The sequence below is a fragment of the Chenopodium album genome, chromosome 26 (genome assembly GCF_948465745.1).
Source record: "Chenopodium album chromosome 26, dcCheAlbu1.1, whole genome shotgun sequence".
NCBI lineage: Eukaryota > Viridiplantae > Streptophyta > Magnoliopsida > Caryophyllales > Amaranthaceae > Chenopodium > Chenopodium album.
This window is the reverse complement of record NC_137859.1, coordinates 964,152-988,385: the sequence shown is the minus strand read 5'-3', so window position 1 is coordinate 988,385 and position 24,234 is coordinate 964,152. Positions and strand designations below refer to the sequence as shown.

Here is a 24,234-nt window from a genome sequence, read left to right as displayed (position 1 = left end):
AATCATATATGGAAGCTACCCTTCACTTCTTCAGGGGGAATGACTTTTTTCTACACCCAAAGGACAACCGTATATAATTATATACTTCCTCCGTTTTTTTTTACTTGCAACACACCTTTTAAGCACACAGTTTTAGGAGATGATTAGTGAGGATAAACGAGCGATTTGATCAATATAATTTTTACACGAAAATTAGAATAGTGTTAAGTATCATTTGTAAAAATTATAATGAAAAATTTGTCCGTTTACATTACATAAACCTGACCTCAAAACACGCGCCACAAGGCTGTGTTGCAAGTAAAAGAAAACGGAGGAAGTATATATTTACATGGCCCAAAATTCAATATAGTTCATTTGAAATTTATATACCAAGTAAAAACTTGGGAGAAATTCACAAAATATGGAAAAAAAGGCATAATGGAATGAAAAAAAAGGAAAAAATCAAAGCTTTTTAACCCACGTGTCTCTAAAAGTAGAATCCATTCAACTTTAAGGGCCTGTTCTCTTACGTTGAAATTCAGTTCAGTTCAGCTGAGTTCAGTTCAGTTCAGCTCAGTTCAACTCCTAATTTCCTTCTCTTATAAAATATTCATTTCAATTCAGTTCAGTTCAGCTGAGTTCAGCTCAGTTCAGTTCAGTTCAGCTGAGTTCAGTCAATGAGAACAGGCCCTAAAGCAATCTGCTCCATAATTGGCAAAGACGAAGATGTTTATTTAGTTATTTTTTATTTGTTTATTTACTTTTTTTACTAACTTTTGTAGAAACTAAATTTATAATAAATGTATATTTTATTACTTTATCCAATTTATCTTAAGGTTTCACACAAAGAAATTGAGCAAATATTAAAACCGGAGGGAATACATGATAACATGAATTTAACAAAATCTAACCTAAATACGGAGTATGTTTGTTTTAATATTTAAGCATTCCTTTTTTTTTTTTTTCTCTCTAATGGAATATTCTCAATAAAACAAAATAAAGGGTAATATTTAATATATATTGTAAAGAGAATCTAGACGTGATACAACGTAACCGAAGCATGCAAATCTATCAATTTGTTATGGAGGTGGAAACAAATGGCTAAAATCAATTGGTAGGGAAAAAATCACTCCTTTTTTCCATCCACCTTAGCTTTCTTCTTCCTTTATTCTCTCAACCTTTTGGCTTTTGCCCCCCATTTTCTACTTACTTCACCTACAAATAGTGAGCCCATGAAACTACTTAAAGGGTAGATAAGTTTCTTCCCCCTCCTCCATGTTCCAACAAAAACCTCCACATACAAGCTATATCTTTGCACACCCTTCTCATACATACCCTTTTTTCTCGGGTTAGCGACAAATTCATCAATTCTTCGATAATAATAACAATGACCAATATTTGCCAAAATATCTCTCCGCGTTTTACAGCTCTTACAACTTGCTAGATCTAATCACAACTATATATATTATCGCTGTATGCACCTATTGATAAGAGTTTAAAAGAAAGAGGTCTGTAAAACTATTTCATATAATCCTCCCTCCACCTCATCCCTCTCAATTACAAAAAGTCCAACCTTGCAACTCAACAATTTCTGATTTTTCCTATCCCAAACAAACAAAAAAAATAAATAAATAAAAAAAAAAACCAATAAACAACTAATAAAAGAACAGGTTATTGCCTTGCTATCAGCCCACCTGCCTCTTTATCTTTGAACAGATCAACCCCCATATTCACATCTATCTCGTGAGACGTAATCTTCTCTACTACTTCCCTTCTTTGCTACCCTTCAATCTCTTCTATCTTTAATCCCTTTTTTTACACAAAAAAGGGAAGCTCCCCATTTTTAAGCCATTAATAAATATAGAGTTCCAACAAAATAGCAATGGCAGCTTGTAAAAGCCTAAGGCACATCTTCGAGAACACGATTGTGCCTGAAAACAGCTCTTCCCCTTCCTCTGCCTCGTCCTTGATCGATTCTCTTTCGCCTTGGAACCATATTAAAACTCTCAAACCACCCCTTGATCACTCCTTCACTGAGATCTTCGGTGAGCTTCATTTCAAAGAGAATCATTCCAACCCTACATCGTCGTTTTTTCCACCACCACCAACGTCGACATCAGTAACATCAGCATTTCCTATTGACATAGTTTCAGAAAAATCTGACATAGACAAACAACAGGATGAGAAGAGTGGAGGTGCACTTACCTCGTTTCCGAGTAATGATGGGTACTCAAGGTCATACCATCGGAAGAGTGACAGTTTCTCATCTCTGAACTCTGACAGCCTGCAGCTGTGTACTGAAGGCCTTGGTTCTGAGAGCTTGGGTGATGTGGAGGATTTGACGTTGGAGGTTCAGAACACAAATCCTAAACTGCATGTCAGAAGACATTCAAGTGACTCTTACTGCAGGAAGATAAGAGTTAATGGAGCAACGATGTTCCCTCCGCCTATAGCTTACATTGGACAGGCAGGAAAACCCTCTGTTTCCTTTCAGTCATACAGAGAAAATGGCAGGTTTGTGTTAAGGGAGGTTAGGATACCTACACAGGAGTGTCTTCAAGCTAGTAGGGAGGAAGGTCGGCTTCGTTTAAGCTTTGTTCAACCAGATGAAGAAGAAGAAGATGATGACAACGACAACGATAATGATGCTGAAGATGATGGTGGAGAGGGAGGAAAGGAAGGAGAAGAAGAGACATGTTGTATTGGAAGGATAGAAGAAATTGAAGAAGAAGAAGAAGAAGAAGTAGAGGAAGACAAAGGAGAAGGTGTTGAAGAGGATGAATTTGTGAGAAGTTATTCATGATTTTATTGATTATTGATGTAAGGAGCTGAGTAAAGAGTTGCAGCAGCCTGCAAGAGACGAAAGGTTTCGAAATTTGTGTTCTTTCCCTCTGTTCAGAATTCTAAACAAGAGGATAACAGCAAGAATAATTGATCCTCATCACAAGTAGTTTTTGTACATTTAACTTTTATTACTACTAGTATTATATTTAAGATGCTAACCTAGCTGAAAATCCTGAAACTGAAAGTACTGAACTACTGCTGGTGCAAAATGCAATATTTTAAGGACAGATGATTGAAGTCATGTCAATATAGCCACAAATCTACCAGGACTGTGAGGAATCTGTGGAAGAAAAGCCAATAAACCTATTGTATTATCAAGACGCGTTAAATGAGCCTGGTTCATTAAAAGCATTAATCTGTTTCAAGTATCAGACTATCACAGCAGGTAGATGATTAGATATATTGGAGTCTGAGAATAATAGTCCCAAGTCAAAATCAGGAATCAGCTGAGGTTGACTTCATCTTTGTTATTGCTTTAAGAAAGCCTAAATTGTGCATTATGAACAAGATATAGCAATTTGATTTTGTATGATCAAAATTGTGCAGTTAACAGCTTTTGCAGATTTTTATTCAAGTAATTGATGTACAGTTACCAAAGAAATATCCTAAGAAATGTTAACAGCAAGTAGGTAAACATTGCAACCAATAGAAAAATTTGTACCCTTTTCTTATATTCTAATTTCTTAAATATCCTCCTTATATTTAAATAATTTGTGACAAGGTAACACTTACTAGTGATGCATGTTGCACAAAAAAATAACTTTCTGAGACTGACTCTGCACCTTTCTGTAAGAGCAATTAGTAAATGAATGAAAGATTGTGTGCATGTGTGCACTTGGACATAATAAAGAAAACCCAAGTAACATGAATAGATTCAGTGACATATTTGCTGACGACATATACACATCTTTGTCATAAGACAACTGACAGTAGAAAGTTCATTCGTTGAACAAAGGACTATGTACGTAATGTAATCTATGTTACTCCGACTCTTCATATTGCCTAATATATCTATGTTAGATTCTCGACACTCCAACATAGGTAAAGACACCTGATACTTTATTTCGAACCAAAAACACTAGAACACCATGTCTAACACAAGCACCCAAATCAGAGTAACGTAGGCAATATTTCAACAGACTACTGACAGTATTAATACACAGAACAAACACATCATCCTGCTCCTTCAATCACGGAGGAAAAACGAGGATCACAACTCCAGGAAGATTTGTTTGGAAAAGCAGTATCAAGATTCCAAAACTTAAACAATGGATATGATGACTTTCATTACCATTAAAAACACAAGTCAAATGGTGTGGAGCAGACATTAGATAAACATTAAAACAGTACATTTTGACGAACAATGTACGATGGAGAATACCAAATGAAAAAGTGGAAACCTTTTTCTTTATTTCTGGATAACAAAAATCTTATTCTACCTATGAAATCTGAGATTGCAACACATAACATAATCTTACAAGCTAAAGAATATCATAAACATGGGCATAAAGTTACGGTCGAAACGAATTCAGATTGAAAAAATAATCCTCAGATTGTAATATAAAAGCATAGCATCACTTGACCAGAAAAGTCAGAAGAGGTAAGAGTTGATTCCAGCAAAAGCAAAAAATGTATAGTATGTTTAAAGTAAGTGGAATTGGAGGCTAAATAGTCACCACAAATTGATTTAACAATAAGTAGCAAACAAAAGAAAGGTTGACATCAGCTGGCACCTTAAGAATGGAGCATTGCTAAACCACAATACCACATATATCACGTTTTGATTCTTCGTAAAGAAAAGTTAAAAGTGAAAACAATGAGATGCTTCAAGATATGCTTTGAATCCCCCCCATCCCATCCCAACCCCCCCCCCCCCCCCCCCCACAGGCAAAAAAAAAAGGGCGAGGGAGAGCGAGCGAGAATCTTTACACAAGAGAGGATATCACAGCTTTCATATAGGGTCCAGGATGATGGAAAATTAGAAGTGAGGCAGAGAGCTGAGTGTGGCATAGATACTCTCTTATCTATATCCTACAGGATGATAGATTACTCATAACATAGACCGACATAAACCACAGAAATTTACTCTCTTCAGCGATTAAGTAGGTGTCACGTACGTAACTTTAAAATGTTTGGAAAAAAGCTATCGCCTTTTCCAAATAGTAATGGTTTATTACTAGGCTTCTAGAGATGTCCCGATGGAGATTGGACAGTGTGTGAATGATGCAACAGATATAAAGGCCTATTAGTGAACTTATGCTACAACCTTCATTACAAGGGGTTGGAATGTAAAAATATGCTTTCAAATGTTACGAGTAAATAGTTTGATGTGTAGAACTATACAAACCTTATTTTAGACTCATGGGGAAATCTACAAAGGCTCTCAATTATAGCAAAAATAGGACTGCAACCAAATCACTCAAAGAAAAGGCATTAGAAAAATGTTAACAGAAAGAAGCACAAAGACAATAATATGGAAAACATTGAAAATTTTACAAGTCAATCTAACATACTTTCGGGAACTATACTAGTTTCAAGTAAATCTTACTACCTATTAGAAGAACAAGGCCGTACATATAGCAATTAGCCAATACATACATTTAGTAGAGACCCAGAATAACTATTTTAATTTCCTCCGTCTTTTTTAATTGAACATATTCTTTTTTGAAGTTGCAATTTAATTGCAACATTAATTTAGTTGATTAATGATTCTCTCTATTTCATTCCTCATCACTTGGGCCCCCCTTTTATCTCTATCTCTCTCTTTTCCTACAACACCGTGCATTAAAAAAAATTAAAAAAAAAAAACAAATAAACTTTTATACAAGTGCCTTATTATTATGGTGGGAACTTGACAGACAAGGGCAACACTAAATCAGATTACGCTAACATGTTGACAAATTGAACAACAAAGGTGCAATCATCACTATTTTCCCGCAATTCTAAGATTGAGTCAGAGCTTGACATGCTCAATAATAATGTTAACGAAATAGAGTTAAAATAAACAAACAAAATGGTAGCAGTATCAAATCGTCTAGGAAATTGTGCATATGAATCAGTCAGTCGCAGCAGAATTGAGCAAATCTAGACAGCCATTGGGAATCACTCCAAAATAATTGGGCCAGGTTAGAAAAATAGCAAACAACTGACATGAAACAAAAATGAATGGAATGCAAATCATATTTTTATAACAAAATCTTTATATATGCATCAGCAAAGACGTGAAAATTGCTCAAGAATGATAATTTATTAATTCAGGAAACCCCTTAGCGAGTTAAAGTATTATCTCTATATTTAGCACATGATGTCACTTATGAAGCGTTTAAGATCTGTAAATACTACCCACCTATATTGAATGGGCCAAGGAAAAAGAAACTTCTTTTTTAAAAAAGGAAATTCATGAATAAGTATTGCCACCATCCAATGTAAGGAGCACCTTGTACAACTCTGGACGACGATCACGAAATACACCCCAGCTACATCTTTTGTACTTTAATTTCTCCAAGTCAAACTGAGCTACAAGGACTGCTTCCTCTTTGTCATCAGCAGTAGCAACAATCTCTCCAGTGGGACCTATTAATGAAGATTTCAATTTCTAAAGTTACATTCATGAAAAAAAAATACATAAAGAAATGATCTTGCTATGAAATATTGAATACCTGCTATGAAGGAGTTCCCATAAAAGGTGATCTCGCTTTTACCATGCTCGGTCTCAATTGTTTCCTTTCCAATGCGATTAGAGGCTACTAATGGTACCTGAAGTCATAAAATATGCAAGTTACCAATTTGTGTGTGTCTGTAGGGAGCCACAAACAATAGTGATGTAAACAGCATTCAAAGATTCAATTATAAGATATGCAATAACCATCGCCAAGACTTTTATCAACTTAGCTAGTTGACATCCACAATTCTTATCAGCTATAGTTGGCATCCACAGTTCTTAATCTTCTTATCAATTTTTGAGATACATCAACCTACAAATAGTCTTTCACAAAGATTTCCAAATCCAAAAACCACCTACTATTTTTTACCAACTCTGAATGGACAGCAATTCAGAGATGACAAAATAATATACAGAAACCAAAACATGACAATCATCACTAAAGCAAAATCATCAATAGCATGTTGACTGTTGAGAGTGGAAACTTATGAGTAAATCACACTGCATGGGTTATAAGAACTTGGGAAATCAGAGTTAACTGAAATCAAAAATTGCATTAGTTGACATACCAAATTAGCCCCTGCATGTCCTTGCATAACTCGCTTCCAGTGATCACGAGAATCAAGTCCATCATCTTGAGGTTCAGAACCGATTGCTGTGGGGTAGAACAATATCTCTGCACCTTGAAGTACCATTGCACGGGCTGCCTCTGGAAACCATTGATCCCAACAGATTCCTACAAAAGAAAAACAGTAGATTGGTTGCAAAAAGTTTCACTTGCCCTCAATTCCATAATGAATATCTAACCACACATAAAATCAGGTGGCCATTAAAGATATTTTACACATGTCCACATCTAAGTTAGAGATATATACAGAAAATGCAGAAAATTGTGACTTACCAACTCCAATTTTGGCAAATTTAGTTTGGAATGCCTGTAGCCAATTACAAAAGAAATTTATGAGGGTCCTCACATTTTAAATACAAGCAAAAATCAGAAGATAAATAGTTTTGAAAAAATGGATGCAAAATATACTCCCAACCATTTTTGCATCCTCAGTAATTAGTAATAGGTAAACTAGAAAACTAGACATTTACAGCCCATGGGTACATAATTCTAAGCATAGCAACTATTGTTTCCAATTTCAGATATGTACTATTTCCTCTTCTTTCTATCTTTACCAGTGTGACTAAGCAACATATATCTTTCCTTAAATTTAAAAGGCAATTGCATAAAAAACAATTATCCAATGAAAGCATGAGGCAAATCAAACTAACAATTTTGGGTTCAAGAAACAAGCCAAAAGATGGAAGTTAGATTGTAGCTTAGTTAATAGCTGTAACTCCGTCTAGAAGTAGCCTGGGATTTAGATATTTCAAATTTCGAACATGTAAGCAAGAAACAAGGCATAAAAAACCTAACATGGGAACAGATGCTTACCTTGAAGCCAGTATCACCAGGGTTGAAATAGAACTTCTCCTCATATCCTAAATGATGAGAAAATGTGATAATTGTCGAATTGATATAATAAGGTCAAACAGTATAGAGAAAACAATATGTCATGAAAACTTTCCAACACCTTAAGTCCCTAACGGAAAGAGGCAGGAAAGAAGGAAGAAGAAAAAGCCTTGCACATCCTATATACCTGGCCCATCTGGTATATGAGACTTGCGATAAAGTCCTAGATCAGTTCCATCAGCATCAATGATTGCCACTGAATTGTAATGAGCATTATTTGCCTCTTCAAAAAAACTAACTGGTATCACTACCCCCAACTCTTTTGCTAGTTTCTGCAACCTGTTAAAAACCAAACGAAGCACCTTATAAATTCTACAATATAAGTTATAGGTACACATTTATTTAACAAACTTATTTAATGCTCTTGAAAGTTTCTGAATGTAACAAATCAGAGCAAGCCACCAGTGGGTTATACAAACAAAAGCCAGCAGAGAAAAGGAGAGGGTCTGAGACCTCTGACCACTATCTCAAGCAAGGTGGTGAGGCACAACCACACCTAGCAACAGTAACTTAAGGGTGCAGCCACTAGTTGGCATATTAGGATAATGACAAAGGGGTAGTAAAGTTAGTAATTAAAGCTGTACTATTTAGCTAAGTATTATAAATAGGTAGAGAGTGGTAGAAGGAAGATAGGCAGAAATTTGGTGTAAACCTTTTGGAGAGTTATGGTCTAAAGCCATAATTGGAGAGTTGTGAGCTAAACTCAATATCGAAGATTGATAGCCTTTAGCTATTAAATTATCTTTTGTAACCCTCCAACCAGTACCAATCAATCATAAAGCTTTCTTCTTTATTAATTTGCTAGTTAAAATCAGAAATCTTTACTGTTACATTGACTTTGCTGTGTGACCGAACTCAGACCATTACACTGAGACAACACATCAATACATTTAAATTTTAAAGCTCCATTTGCACCATGAAGAGAAAATCACTTTAGACTTCTCCTAAAAGTTCCAGTAGCATGACAGTGAAATTAAAGAATCTAAAGATATATTTAAGCCTAACCAAATAACAAAAAATATTTCTCATTTATGTACAAGGTGACTTTATACAGAATCAGCCTTTTAGTCAATGATATTACCTAACAATTGTTGGATGGCCCTTATACGGTTTGGCTCTCTGGAAGAAATCTTCCTTCTGGGCTTGACAAAAGTAATACCCTTCAAAGAGTTCCTGAAATATGAAAGCAGAACTTAAGGCATATCACAAGGTGCAATTCACAAGGGAAAATCCAGGATGGAGAGAGGGGGCAGAGCACTCGATAGTGGTAGATACTAGATAGTGTGAATATATATGGATTTACACAACATCAAGATGCCTACAACTTAAATTTAGCAAAAATCATCACATGCTCAAAGTTACACACCTGGATGAGGATAATGTTTGCACCCTTCTTATGAGCAGCTCTCACAAGCCTGCACAACAGGTGAAACAATATGCAGAATTAAACACAGCAATACCAAGATTACAATACTAGTCAAAATGATGGAACTCTTGTTCATATCTTTTATTACAGTTGAAAGGCTCAGAAGTGGGAAGGAGATTAAACAACAAAAGAGAGCTCAAAGTTTTGCATCGCATTTGAAAAGTTCAAAAGAACAGGTGAATGAAAGATGGAACCCAGAAAGATTAGGGCTTTACCATCTTTTCAATTCACCATGCAGTAAGGATGGAGCAACAGGGAAAATCAGCAAACTTACCAGTATCTAAGTTGTCAAGTAAAGCAATTACTGAGGGCACTCTAATTTCTTATAAAAGAAAAGAAAAATACTGGGTATTGCTATCAATCTCAAACATCTCCTGCGCCAAAATAATTATCATCCTACCTATAAGTGAAATAGCAAGCACACAGAAACATGCAATTGTCAATACTAAGAATCTCATATCCCTTATGTATTTAGTGTTTATAATTTAGGATTTAAGGTATCACTATACAATTCAAAGTCACCAACCCAAAAAGACCCTCGGATCTGCATTGTTCACTTGTTAGGACCATCCTAGTTGCTCATATAGTCATAGGTATAAGAGATCAAAGGAAATTGAAAGCTTGTATAGCATCCTTTAGCAAAAATCAATCAGCATGGTGTGGGAATAAAAGCATTCAAGGGTATACACTGATTGTTAGTTTAGATTGATTCATTTTAGGGGTAATTAGTTCAGTTCAACACTATTAAGTTCATAAAAGTTTCAATTAAGAGCTAATAAGTTCAAGTGTTCAACTACATTTAGTTGGCAGCAAATAAGTTTAGATTAGTCCAACTCGCGGCCAATAGATTTGGTTCAATTAAACTATGTTTAGGGGTTCTTAAAGTGAAATAGAACACACCCTCAATGTTTTCGTAGAGTAATCTGGATTTTAACCTAAAGTACTTGCGGCTTAATTCTGGTAATTAACAATTCAACATTCAAGAGTAAGGCTGAAACCAAGGGACAACATAGAGATGTATTCCCATTTCCCAATTAATTCAATGTGTTCACTTAACTAACGAATTCCATATTCTATCACTTCAAATATCAATGTAACGCTAGTTTAATGTAACGATGAATTACATACAGTAAATCGATCACTACCACATGAATAGTTGCTAATACCATAATGTTTAATTCCAAGCATTTTTAACACATGAATAGTTGCTAATACTGAATTTGCAATACTCATCATAAATATATGTTGGTCAAGTAATTGAAATGAATTGCAGTTTTTCAGAACTTCGCCTGAATTGAACCAGACTTACAAATCAAATAAACAGTAAGAAGCAAAAATTAAACAATTCCACAAACAAAAAAGCTAAACCTAAAATGAATGAATAAATTTCGGAAAATGAAATGAAAAAGAGAACCTTTCAGCGGTGGCAAGATTAGAAGAGATGTCATCGGAGCAAGCAAACTGGAGAGCAGCAACACTCACTTTTCTTCCTTCCATTTTTGCCCTTTTTCGAGTGAGTGTTCTCTCTCCTCAGTTAGAAACTCACTTGGAGTTGAAGAGTCCAAGGGGTTTAAATCAGGTGTAGGATAGGTCGGTTTGGTAGGCGGTTTTCCGGAGAAAGAGGGCCCACAATCGGCTAACCACACCCACGTGATCAGGTCAACCTGCCGACTATTGGGACGACGGTGAGGTAAAGTCTGACTAAGGAATCAATACCATCAATTCAGCTTTTTGCCTTTTCTCATTTGTTATGTTTTTTTTCCTTTTTATTTTACGAGGCCGCCCCAGTAATTTCTCACGGTGAGAAATGAAAATTTGAGGATTAATAGGCAAAACCGCTACTTTTATGGCAAAATCAGCTAGATATATAGCTAAATAAACATTTGCTTTTCACACTAAAAAAACACTACAAATGGAGATACAAAATACTCAAAAAAAATTCGTATATAAGGGGGGAAAAAATGTAGCGTTTATGATTAAGAAAATGGCTAGAAGTGTTTGCAACTTGGCACATATCCTAGATTATCATTGTTACTAGTAACAAAAGAATTAGACACTTGGGATACGTTTCAGTGATCAAATCGTCACAATTTCAACTAGATTTTTTTACTGTTGGTATCAATCGGTAATTTTTACTCTTGGTATCAATTGGTAATTTGAATACAATGATATGCAGTTGAGAGTTATGCACTTATGCACCAATGCATACTCCAAGAGTCCAAGGAATAATTGAATTATGGACCAACAGCTTAATATTTTTACTGGGTAAAATGCAGGTTCCACCTGTATCCTATCTTGAGAGCAAGCTACTAATAAGCTTCTTTCGAGCAAATATCTCAAGAGCAAGCTGATGGAGGGGAACCCACTTGGGTGAAGGATAAACCCGGTGGGCGGTAGCAAGGCACAAAACAAGAATCACAGATACAGCACCAAATGAAGCTGTGAAGGACACAAGCTACAGGAGCATTTAATCAGTCAGAAGCAGATTCTGATGAAACCAAACGGGCAACAATGCCAACTTTTGACAAGGCCAAAGAAGGATCCTCAACAAAGACTTCGCTACTGAAAACTATCAAATAACTCAGAGACCATAAGAAAAAAGGATTTGCAGTTCATTTATTCATTCTTCAACCCTGCAGGATTAAATGTATGTAGATACAGGAAGTCCCAGTTAGCTTGTTCACACATAGTATTCACTGAATACAATGAGCCAAGTGGAAGCACAATCAAATGGGAATTGGCATAGAAAAAACATGTTACCCTGTCTTATAAACAAAACAACAGATGATCTTCGTGAATCCACCTATTTCCATTTAACAGTGTAATGTATATCACCAACCAGCTTTTCAGTGCATGTGCAAGTAAACATGGGTATTAGAAAATGCCTACAAAAAATCCACTGTTTTAAGATAAACTCTCATTGATTATTTATCAGACTTGTCCAAGCACTACCCCAGACCAAGGAACCAGATCATTCAGGAAGCTTCTCAGTCTTGGACTTCTTCAGTCTTCTTCGAACCAGACTTATAGTACCACCCAGCGGCACCCAAAGCAGTGACAAGTCCAGCCAAGACAGCATAGTTCCGGTGCTTGTCAGTTGAAATCTTGGGAGCTGAAGGTTCTGAGCCACTTGGCTTAACAGCTTCAGCTGCTGGAGCCCCAGAGTTAGTTGCTTCTCCCTCTGCTTGTTTAGGACCCTGGAGGCATTAAGATGTGAGATAGCACTCGATTCCAAAAGTGAAAAAAAAAACTATAAAAAGATCGCTCACAAGATAAATTTTACATCAAATGTACTGAGGGGAATATATGCCTAGTTGTTGGTCTGACTAGGCCTAGAGGAATTCATATCAGGACTTCAGAATGTACATATAAGGGGTCTGACTAAGTTCAAGTGTGAGTTAAAAGTTCAAGTATAAGTTGACTTGAGATTATTACCTAGGAAGTGGTACAAGAGTGTGGTTAGTACCTTGTGAGAATCTAATACTTGTGATTAAGTTTGTTTCTCGCTACATGCTTCAAGGTGATATACATTTTTGTGTTATTTCTACAATGTGAGTAATGTGGTGGTATTGAGAATCACATGCATAGTTGTAGTAAATAGCTTTCTTGAACTTCTTCTCTTTCCAATTTGTTGCACATTTTTCTCACGAATTTGGATATGACATATGTTTTATTATTTTGAGAATAATAATAATTATTATGAGTTTTTGGTTTTTCCAAAGTGTCATACATGTTTCGTGATTGGAAAGTTTTTGCAATAATATGATGTTTGTAGTTCATGTCATCACTTGAGTATAATATGCGTTGTATTAGCATGAATTATGTGCACTTTAAAATGTTTTAAAGTATGTTTTGAGTGGAGTATGCTAATACATTTAGCAATGTGGTAGTGACATGCATTGCATTTTATTTTAACATAGCATACGTTTGTGAAATAGTTGTAGAGCAATATTTTACAAATTTAATAGTGAATTACTAACGTTGTTGTTGAACTTGCTTCATCTTTTACTAAGTATCTTTTTAGGTACGAAGGTCGTGAAATACACTAGCCTCCGGAAAAAGTTGTTCAAAAACTTTTCGGAAGGCAAGTGTTGGTAATTGATGGTTGATAAAGAAAGTTCACTAATGCAGCTATGTTATTTTCAAGGATTGAACTTGATTAAGATGTTGAAATTTCAAAGCTTTGAGTTCGTTGTCTTATTACTTTATTCACCTAATGGTGAAAGCTAAGTGATATATTTTCTAACCATTTGTGCAAATTAAGTTGATGTTGGTAACATGCTAGTTTTCCTTTTTGGAAAAGTATTCTAGCAAAATAATTTAAGGAAATTTGGGACATGTAACACAATCCTTGATAATTTGTGGAAATGTCGAGGGGGATAGACATTAAGCCCATGTGGAAAATCATTACTTTTCTATCCCTATGGCATGTGTTGTAATGCTTGATTGAGGTTGAACTCTTTTGAGTTCTAAATGGAACAATAAACCATTTTTGGTTGGTGCTATTTGAGACGCACTTGATTGATCCACCGTTTGAGGTTGAGTCCTTTGACTCTTAATGAATCCAATTGTTTGAGTGGACGCACTAAAACTTTTGATCACCGTTGTATATGATTATTGTGAGGTTGAGCGTTAGGCTCTTAATGAATACGTGGTCTTGTGGGGGTTAACGGCTACAATGTAGCATTTGTTAAGTTCTTATGAACATGATTTAACCCCGTTGACTAAGTACTTTTGAGAAGTGCTTGTGATTCACCTATGTGGTTGTGAAGACTAGCCATCTTCTATGGAAAACATGGGCAGATTTCCTAGAGCTTCCACTAGACCTAAGGTGAATATGCTTGGCTATAAAAAGGCATATCTCTTCGCGGAGTTCAAGTAAATTCTTGGAGAAAGGTATGTGATGTGGGGGTCTTGAATTAAATCTTGGAGTTTCAAGGTTAGTCCACTCCTTGATCAAGAGTCTAAGGGTTTCAAGATTTGTCCACCCTTATACTTATAATTCATTGCCTCATGTTGCTAAGCACTAGATTTCAAATTACTTATGTAATATCTTAGTGTTATGTATTGATCTCCTCTTATGCCCATATGTTGCTTCTCATTTTGTTGGCTTTTCTTCCCTTCCTTTAGTGGGGGATTGTTGGAAATAAAGAAAGGAAATTCAAAGGGTCAGATATGGGCGCCCGACCCCGACCGGGCGCCCGATCGGGCGAGACCCGCCCGGGCGCGAGAAGAGTCGTAAAAATTGAAGTTTCGCCGCCCGATCGGGCGCGTATCAGTCCGTTGGAATCCATTCCTCTTCTTGGTTTATTTCTATCATGGAATTAAAAAGCGGCCGTTCCGTTCTATAACGGCCGCTTTGTAACGGGTTTGGGACTTACCGTTCCGCGAAAAGCCGTTATATAACGGCGCATTGAAAATCACACCCAACTCGCCGCGACGGCCGTTACGTAACGGTATAACGGCGTTATATAACCGTTTTATAATTGTAGCGGCCGTTAAATATAGAAACTCGATCCATATTCAGCCTAATTTCTAAGGACTTATAAATGGTAAAATTAATTTATAAATGCCATATCTCATATATTGGGCCGTATATAAAGTAGTTTTGGCAATAATATTGTATAAATAAATAGAAATGAATTTAAAAGCTCAAAAAAAGACTTATGTGAAGTTTTTGAAAAAAATCACGCCGCAAAATCCGCGATCCGTTCTATTTGACCGTTACAAGCCGCTTCCGCGACAACGCGTCCGTTTCCGCGAACGCGACCGCGATTTTTTTCTATGTTTCTAATAACTCACATTTAAGGGGGTTGATTATGGTGTTTTAATCACCATAATATTTCTGATTTTATTCTCCTTGTTCAAGAATATTCCTCTATGATCTTTTCATCTACCTCAATCTCTATTATAAATTAGAGAATGATTTTCTGATTTTTTAACACTTGAAGAAAACATACATCATACAAAAATTAGCTAAACACTTACTCTATATTGGGCATAAGTTACTTGGCTCCAACCTTCCACCCAAAAGTGCCTTTGTGTGGAAGTGGTGTGTTAACCTTAGGGAACGTGCCGGCGAATACAATTGTGCACCTCGGTTGCGCTGGAATTTCGTTTTCAAGTCAGTGATTTGCATCACGACACACCGTACTCTTTCATTGTCATAAGATCATCTTTTCGACCTTATTGTTTACTTATTATTATAGCCTATGAAAATACCCTTAATTTACAACAGTTATCACATGAAATGAGACACAGTCACCAACCCTATTGTCTCAATCCCAACAACTTAGACTGGGCATCTAATACCCGCATTAGAAATGAAATTAAACAGATGAAGGGTGCAATCTGCAAACCTGACGAGCAGCCTTTTCCAGCTTTTCCTTTTCCATTTTCTGCAGAGAAAGATAAATTGGTATTAGAATCTATCATATCAGTTATCAGCTGACTAGATAAACAAGGACAAGAAAAAATAAATTCGTAAAAATTGAACAACCACATCCATTCTAGAGCTCTGGTCTCAAATAAACAACCACCAGGACAGTTCACAAAGGTCTTACTCCATGTATTACACAATAATCTCACTTGAGGTTAAACTAACATATATGACTTCAATTTTCAACAAAATATGGTGAAATGAAGTTTCAAAACCTTCAACTGTTTGTGTGTGTGTGTGCGTGGGTGGGGGGGGGGGGGGGGGGGTTAGTTTATGAAGAAATAAACTCAGATCAGTCTAAAGAATATACAAGTCAAATTTGTTTATAGCAATATACAGATAGAAATCAAGTAAGAATCTCGAAAGTACGAGACTGGTTGTAAAAGACAAAAGCAGGCTATGTTTATACAAGTGCATACAATAAAAATGCAAATCATAACACATTCAATCTACACATCATATAAAGATACATGGAGAATTTAGAAAAACACTGATAGAGGATAATAGGTTCTCTCTCCTAATTTCCAATATTCTTAGAAACAATCAGCCTGATCATCAACTTAACAGTATAAATATATACTTATAAGTAAATGCATCACCTTGATGTAGACATTCTCTGCAGCCTTTTCCTCCTCGCCTAGCACCTTGCCACCACTTGAAAACCTCCTAGATACATATCTTGCAGCAACTCTTCCGGCCATGTCGATCACAAGTATATGATTCAAGTATAAACCTGCATACAGTAACATCAGCTGGGAATTGTATCATACCAATTTAACATCATAACTCAAAAAACTTGGTGATAGTGCAACAAAAATGAGTTAAATCTTGCACGTGCGTGTGAATTTGAGTGTATTTGGTAAAAATTAACTTAAAACTTTCAGATATTGCAAGCTCTGACAGCATACATTTAATATAAAGCAATCAAGCATCAAAGGCTCACATCCATCAAACAGACATTTAAATCATTTACAAACGACACATAACAAATAAATTGAGGTCTTACAACAAATTTGAATAGTATAATGCAAGTTATGTAACGTTGACTGGAATATAAAGGGCCATAGAAGACTTCATGTTATACCTCAAGAAACTGTACACAGGTGCTGCAAGATGAGTTAAATCTTTCATATGTGTGTGTGTAATGTAAAACACTAAAACCTAGTTAATACTACTATAGCAAACAATCTTCCCCAAGTTACTTGGACTCTTCATTTTATCACAAGTACCCGTGTCGGACCCTCAACATTCGGGCATGGGTATGACACTTGGAACCTTCAATTTAGTTCAAAATCATAAGAAATTTTCACAAAATAGCTGAGTCAGGCACTTGGACACGTACTTGTGTCGGTCATAGTCCCCAACATAAATGTAAAGAAAAAAGTAGACACCCAATTGTCACCCCATGATATTGCATTAAAGAATTTTAACACATCAATCAAATGCGTACAAGCATAAACAACCCAACACAACATACAAATATCAAACAAAACCCTCTCTTCAAAAAATTCATACAATGTATAAACCCATTTGCAGATTAAGGTTAAAAAAAAAAAAAATGTCAGCAAATCCAACCTTAAAACATATCGCATAATCCAAATAAATAGTAGCTTGTTCAAGTAACTTTCAACCCAATAAATCAATGTGTTCTACAATCTCAAATGCACATAACCAAAACGAAAGGCAAGCAGATTAAAAAATGAAGCGAGTAACGATCATCTATTCTACTGAAAAAACCCTAACATTACGAAGCAGAAATCCACGAAATTTCAACGAAACTAAACTAATTAAAATAGAACAACAATCGATTAATCATTTAAACTGGCGTAAAATCATCAAGAAAATCAAACAAATAGACGATATTAAAGATTTACAGGCGATTATTAGAGCTTGAAATCGCAATATGTACTACTATCAATACTAATCAAAAAATCAGCTGTTAGAGACTAATCGAACTAAAATCGCAAACATAGATTAGTGAAAATGACTAACAAAATGCTCTATAAAATCGACGAGAATTGAAGTGAGCTTAAAAAATGCAATAGAAAAAGAGAAAAATACCTGGTATTTGCGCTGAATTTGTTGAGAGAGAAAGGGGGGAAGGTAGATGAAGAGCGAAATGGAAATGTAGAGGTTTATAAGTCAGGTCAGCGGTGTGTTGTGGTGTGGACAGCAAAAATTTTAAAAATAAAAATAAAAGGGAAAGGGGGGCTTTTGTCTTTGGATGCAAGAAATGGATTGATTCCACAAGAATTGTCTAGTTCTTATCTAGAGTGAGCTATTAGTTCCCCTTTGCATTAGCAATTTAGCATGGTGCCATGATGGCCTCTTGTCGTGCCGGTTTTTTAAAGGGTGCGGTTAACCTAGTGTATGTGCTGGTTGGATTCTCATGTCTTGGCTTATATTTTGCGTTTGTAAATCTTGTGTTTTATTGTGTTTTTTCAACTGAAAAAACAACACGAGTTGTGACTTAATGTGCTATTGATTAGCACATGCATCTTTAACGTAACAGTCATGCATATCAACATTGATAAACCAATTGTGTTTATCTAATGGCAAATATGTAAATATTTTGCCTTGATATTTGAGTTTTTACAGTAAATAATCACATTAGTGTACTTGTACAACTGACCAAAAACAACCCTCATTTGACGTCCTTTTGTTACTTATAACAAGACTCCAGTCGAATAAGGGAAATGATGAATGAAGCGACTTTAAAGTACGTAGGGAAAGCTCATTAAGACTCCCCTAATTTCTCCATTAAAGCTATCCAGTCCTCCAAAGCAAGACTCACACATACTTCATATCGTGTTCCGATCATTGTGTTGTTCTTTTCAAGAAGAAGGAAAAGCTCAACTTCAATAAAAGGAGGGAAAACTTGCTTACCTTTTTAATTGATGGAAAACAAAAATGAAGGTTTGTGGAGTTAAAAGAAGAAGGACCAAGTAGAAAAAGAAGGATTAAGGAGTTAGTTATTGTTAATTTCAATTGTCAAACCTAATTAATTACAATAAATAGCCTCACTTATTAATTCAATGCCTATATTTACCCCTAATGATTATCAAGATGAGAAATGCTCGTTGGAATAAGTATTAGCCTTATGCAAATTTGTGATAACAATATGAAATCTACACAATGTTAACTTACTACCTACTTCGTTTGTCATAAGTGAATTGTAATGTGTGTGACCCAATCAGATAAAGGTCGTGTTGCAAGAGGTATTAGCATAGCAATATGTAATTAAGTTTGTGGTACTAAATTATACTTGGCATAGTGGTGAGGACCGAGGAATGCTATCAAAATCCACTAGAGGTAACCTAAGGACAATGACATATCACCCATATCAACTAAATCATAACTTGCCATGTCAACCATACAAGCAAAACTCCAATTTGAAAGTTTGTTTTTATAATCCAAACCACACTGTAAAATAAATCATCTCATAACACATTTTTAAACATACAACCTGAAATCCTGAATATGTTACCTACAAAGCTTATACATTGTGATTTTCATTCACATTACACACATTGCTTAATCAAAATGGAAGTGAATCAAATACTACGTAAATCATAAAAGTTTAATCCCCACTATCTAATCCACTACATAAAATTACTCCAAAATACTGATTAGTTTTTTTAAAATTTGCTTGTTATTTGACCAATTATGTTGTAGTATGAAGTATAGAAATGACAATGGATCGGATTCTGATTAGGTGGAGCTTCATCCCCATCCATCCATCCATTACTCTAATCGCTCAATCCACATCCATTCTTCATCTGCTTCATTTATCATCCATATCCGTCCATCCATCATCCGCGAATGAAATGAATGGATGACTAATGAATGAGTATTAAAGTGAAAAAAAAACTCAAATAAACTCTAATCCTCTTCTGAAATACCTATTCGAGTACTTTAATCTATTACATTCTAAAAAGAGAAAACATAGTTTGCTTGAAAAAGGGCATATGTACAGTAAATTGTTTTACATAAATTCCATCAATATCCTTTTTATTTTAGTGTTTTTTGTTTTTTTTTTCCACAATATCTTCTAGAGTTCAACTATTAAAGTAACACTAAATAAATGCGTTGCAGGCCTTGCAGCATTGGTAAATTTTTTATTATTTTGTTTATTTTTGGTATTGGATATACTACCTCCGTTACATATTAGTTGCAACTTTGGGCAATATTTGTGAGAGATAAAATATTCCAAAGTTGCAACTAATATGTAACGGAGGTAGTATAATACTCTCATCATATGTTAATAAGTGTTAAACTTCTCCTTGTGTCAAATAAAAAGTGTTAAACTTCTCCTTAGAATGTATTTCAATGTAATTTTTTGATCAATAAACACTTTAATTATTAATAAGTTTACATTATAAAAATTGAAAAATAATAATCTATTTATTGAAACGATTTCAATAAGTACTATGACTATATATTTCGTTATGTATAAATAACATATATTAGTCAAAATAGGTCAAGTGAATAGTGCAAAAAGAAATTATGGAGTATTAAATACGGAGGGAGTACATAATAAGTCTAATAACTAAATGAAACTCGTGCAATGCACGTTTTGTTTTATTTTTGTAAAAAAAGAAATACTCCGTATTTAGTACTCTCTCTATATATGAAACATTATGTAATTTTATTCGTTTGTTATTTTAACTCCTTTTTTTAGTACTCCCTCCGTTTTTTATAGGATAAAGGGTAAAGATGAGATTGCGCAGAGTTTTAGGTTGTTTAATAAAAATAAGATGTTAGAGGGGTTAATAAGATTATTATTTTGTTGAAACATAAAGTGGTGTGAGAAGGAGTGAGATATGATAAAGTAAAAAAAACAATGGGGATATTAGTGGGTAAAGATATAATATTAGATTGTAAAAGATTTCCAAAAATGGAACTTTAGCTTATAAAAAATCGGACGAAAATAGTAACTCTGGCTTATAAAAAACGGAGGGAGTTTAATGGTATATATATATTGTTCCCTCCATATTTTAATAGAGTAACTTTTGTATACCTCCGGTGTACAGTAATTTATTGTACTTCGGGGGTTACTTTTATCAAATTTAGGGTCACTTTTACAACTTTTTGGGTATCTTTTATCAATAAAATATAAATACTTCATAACTTTTATTTTTGCCAGGGTAACCTTTATTCATATTAGAGTAACTATTGCTCATTTTAGGGTATCATTTTTGGGTATTTAAAAGTTTGTCATTTTAATAAGTGTTCTATTTCTACTTTTCGAAATTTTTTGACAAATAATATCTTTTATTATAAATAAGTGTAAATAATAACATTTGAAAGTTAATAATATACTCATTGAAACGATTCCAACAAGTACTCTGTTGTTGCTAAACAAATAAATCAAAGAAAATCTCTTCAAAAAAATTAATGTAGATAATGCATGAAGCATAAAACAAAAAAAAATAATATAGTGTTTTTTGTTTAAAAAAATCCTAAGGGAAAACTAAATTTAATTGTTAGCCCTTGTGAATTTGTAAGTAGATAGAATTGTGAATGTTATACATTAAGTATTATAGGATCGATTGTATTTTTTATATGGTTAATTGATAGAGTTATGCTCCATATAATTGAGTCCGCCTTCTTCTAATATGATTAAGGCGGACTTTTGTTAATTTATTGAATGACAGTCAATATTATAGTGACTTTAACAAATTTTTTAGGTAACTTTCCCATTTAATTTAAGGGTAACTTTTAAATTGTAATGATTTTGATTATATTTTAATGTGTATTCCAAATGGATGCATGTTATTTATAAGGATAATAAGATCAAACTAATACATTATTTATTTGGTGTTTTAAAGGGTAAAATTTCTGGTAAATATACAAGTAGTAAATTTAAAATTATATAAAAAGCATAACTTTAAAATTTTTAAGGATAACTCTAACCTGTCTTTCAATAAGCTAATATAATGAAAGTCGGTCGTATTCAAGAATGTGTGGAAGTTATTATTATAAAATATATTGCACCCCTTATAAACCTATTGCAAGGTCGTTATCAATGCATGTTTAATATCATTAATACCTTCAATTTATTTACATATTAGTAAAGTAATTTTAAAAAACAGGGTGAATCAAATAAGATTACACATGATTATTTTTCCAATATTCAAATGCATTTATCACAAATAGATTAAATGAGTGTGTATGATAAAGAATAGAAGATGATAGATATGGGTCGTCGTGACTTTTTTAAAACAATTTTAAATTATACTAGGGAATCTAACACACATCATATACAATTAGCCATATTCGAAAAACAATTGGTTTGGCTTTTGCCTTAACTTAATTTAATGGCATCATTAATAATGAGGGACAATATATAAACAAATATTTTTTGATTCACTAAGCTGGAATGGATTGGTATAGATTATCATACTTGAGTCATTGAGTGGTACGGATTCTATATCCCATACCAATCTAAAGTTGTTTGGTTTAATCATGGGATGGATTCTCATACTTGAGTGGTAGTATGGATTATGAATCCTTGGAGGAGAGGTGAGTAAGAGATTTCAAGGGAATGGGGTAGAGTTAGAATCCCCCAGATATGAGATTCATTCAATATAATACTTAAATAACCCAACCAAACAAATAAAATCATAGAAAGAATTCTAAATCCATTCCAACCCATTCTAAGAAGTTCAACCAAACAACCCCTTAGAGGTATCAATATCCGCACACTATTCTTGAAAGTTAAAAAAAGATATTTATCATATCATTAATGAGGGCAAAGAATTACATAAACATTTTAGTGGGTATAATCTAAATATTCTTAAGATTTTTTAAAATGTATGGATATAGACTATAGTCAACTTGAGTATTTGAATGAACATAGCTACATAGGTGACCCAAAATATAAATAAGACAGGCTTTTTATTTTTAAGGAAGATTTTGAGTAATAAATATTTTATACATATTATATTTAGACTCGCTCTTTGTACCACATACTATTTTAAGGCTCTGCATCCAAGCAATGATTTTTATTAATTAATATTAATGTTATTATTCACAATACGTCACATAAACTTTCAATTTAATCCAATCTAACTAAATTATTTGCAGGATTTATGTCAAACAGTAATTTTTTTTCTTCTTTCAATATAGCTTGGTTGTCGATTAATATGATTAAATTTCTATTAGTTTTGATAAAAATGATCCATAATAACACGTACTATGCATTCTCTTTTAATACTTTTATTATGCATGCACATACTTATTAATAACAACCTTAATCATAAGAAAAGATATTAATAATTACTTTTTAATGCATATTAGATTTTTTACATTACATTTTTTAATTAATACAATTTAAATATTTAATTTTAAAGTTGAAATTTTGATTAATGATTACAGTTGGTTGATGCGTGCATAGCACGCAGCGACCCAACTAGTTTATAGAATACAAAACACCTCAAAGGCCCAAACCAATCTCAACATAGCCCAAATCCTAAAACCCTAAAAACTAAACCCTAATTCTTCGTTCTCACTGACTCAACCCTATAACTCTCCACTCTTCTCCTTCCGCAATCACCACCTTCCCATTCTCTCACTTCAACTTCTCATATCATCCGTATAGCTGAAGCTTCTCCTAGTAACGACGTCGTCTCATTTCGCCAATTCCAACGGCGTCCAAGGTAACTAATGCTCCGCCGTTTTCATCTAGAATGTTCTTGAATCTTCCCCATTTTCATATGAATTAATTGGGTTTTTGAAATTGATAAAGTTTGGCCTCTAATGATGATCAAAACAATACTTTCGTTCTTCCGAGATATTCTCATGCGGATAAACTATTGGAGACCTGAACTGAAGAGGCTTTTTTTTTTTTTTTTTTTGTAATTATATGTAAAAAAAATGAATGCATATCGTTTAGAATGTCGTATGATAGGTTTAAATATAGTTATGAGAATACCGGACTGAAATTTTTAAATGTGTTGGTGATGATTAGTTAATGATTGCTGTAGTATATAGCTAGGTTTCGTCTATTTTGATATAGTTGGATTATTTGTGGCTGAAAGTATATTACATGGAGTTTGTATGGTACATTAAAGGATTAGTGTATTGTTGCTAAATGCTAGCCTCTAATGATGATCAAAACATAACTTTCGTTCTTCCGAGATTTATCATGCGGAAACTATATGGAGACCTGAACTGAAGAGGCATTAGTTGTGTTTATTGGTTTTGTATTTCGTAATATTATTCCAACTTTCATCTTGATCCATATGGGTAGTAGTTACCATTAGGGATATGAATTGGGATGTTTTAACTAAAAATATGTAGTTCTCCAAGGTCGATGGCGAGGGAAAAACTTTCTGATTATTTTTGTACTCTATGTTGGAACA

The 24,234-nt window shown here is 34.2% G+C and overlaps 3 protein-coding genes and 2 non-coding genes across 5 annotated transcripts; 3 read left to right on the top strand and 2 right to left on the bottom strand.

The window, feature by feature from the left end:
* Positions 1–1,226: 1,226 nt before the first annotated feature.
* Positions 1,227–3,352, top strand: LOC145618535 (FANTASTIC four-like protein (DUF3049)). The gene has a single exon (XM_081673306.1). The coding sequence runs from the start codon at positions 1,862–1,864 to the stop codon at positions 2,780–2,782; it is 921 nt and encodes a 306-aa protein (XP_081529432.1). The 5' UTR covers positions 1,227–1,861; the 3' UTR covers positions 2,783–3,352.
* A 2,689-nt stretch (positions 3,353–6,041) lies between these two features.
* Positions 6,042–11,162, bottom strand: LOC145616594 (N-carbamoylputrescine amidase). Its single transcript, XM_081671346.1, has 9 exons — positions 10,844–11,162; positions 9,370–9,418; positions 9,085–9,176; positions 8,131–8,282; positions 7,926–7,972; positions 7,386–7,419; positions 7,054–7,220; positions 6,483–6,579; positions 6,042–6,396 (listed from the first exon to the last, which is right to left on the bottom strand). Exons 1-9 carry the CDS (start codon positions 10,924–10,926, stop codon positions 6,221–6,223), a joined length of 897 nt encoding a protein of 298 aa, XP_081527472.1. The 5' UTR covers positions 10,927–11,162; the 3' UTR covers positions 6,042–6,220.
* Positions 11,163–12,148: 986 nt separating this feature from the next.
* Positions 12,149–18,076, bottom strand: LOC145617317 (uncharacterized protein At2g27730, mitochondrial-like). Its single transcript, XM_081672010.1, has 4 exons — positions 17,930–18,076; positions 16,468–16,601; positions 15,789–15,827; positions 12,149–12,626 (listed from the first exon to the last, which is right to left on the bottom strand). The coding sequence occupies exons 2-4, from the start codon at positions 16,567–16,569 to the stop codon at positions 12,417–12,419; spliced, it is 351 nt and encodes a 116-aa protein (XP_081528136.1). The 5' UTR covers positions 16,570–16,601; positions 17,930–18,076; the 3' UTR covers positions 12,149–12,416.
* Positions 18,077–23,622: 5,546 nt separating this feature from the next.
* On the top strand, positions 23,623–23,708 carry LOC145618766 (small nucleolar RNA Z159/U59). The gene has a single exon (XR_014108017.1). It is a non-coding gene; the product is annotated as a small nucleolar RNA Z159/U59 (small nucleolar RNA).
* Positions 23,709–23,969: 261 nt separating this feature from the next.
* On the top strand, positions 23,970–24,053 carry LOC145618765 (small nucleolar RNA Z159/U59). Its single transcript, XR_014108016.1, has one exon. It is a non-coding gene; the product is annotated as a small nucleolar RNA Z159/U59 (small nucleolar RNA).
* Positions 24,054–24,234: the final 181 nt, after the last annotated feature.

What these genes read in the sequence shown, in the direction of transcription:
- LOC145616594 (XM_081671346.1), bottom strand. Translation starts at nt 10,926, where the DNA reads ATGGAAGGAAGAAAAGTGAGTGTTGCTGCTCTCCAGTTTGCTTGCTCC. An exon ending in AATCTTGCCACCGCTGAAAG is followed by an intron (nt 9,419 to 10,843) that starts GTTCTCTTTTTC and finishes CCTGTTGTGCAG; the next exon opens with GCTTGTGAGAGCTGCTCATA. An exon ending in GACATGCAGGGGCTAATTTG is followed by an intron (nt 6,580 to 7,053) that starts GTATGTCAACTA and finishes TTATGACTTCAG; the next exon opens with GTACCATTAGTAGCCTCTAA.
- LOC145618535 (XM_081673306.1), top strand. Translation starts at nt 1,862, where the DNA reads ATGGCAGCTTGTAAAAGCCTAAGGCACATCTTCGAGAACACGATTGTG.
- LOC145617317 (XM_081672010.1), bottom strand. Translation starts at nt 16,569, where the DNA reads ATGGCCGGAAGAGTTGCTGCAAGATATGTATCTAGGAGGTTTTCAAGT. An exon ending in CAGAGAATGTCTACATCAAG is followed by an intron (nt 15,828 to 16,467) that starts GTGATGCATTTA and finishes CTTTCTCTGCAG; the next exon opens with AAAATGGAAAAGGAAAAGCT. An exon ending in TGGAAAAGGCTGCTCGTCAG is followed by an intron (nt 12,627 to 15,788) that starts GTTTGCAGATTG and finishes TAATGCCTCCAG; the next exon opens with GGTCCTAAACAAGCAGAGGG.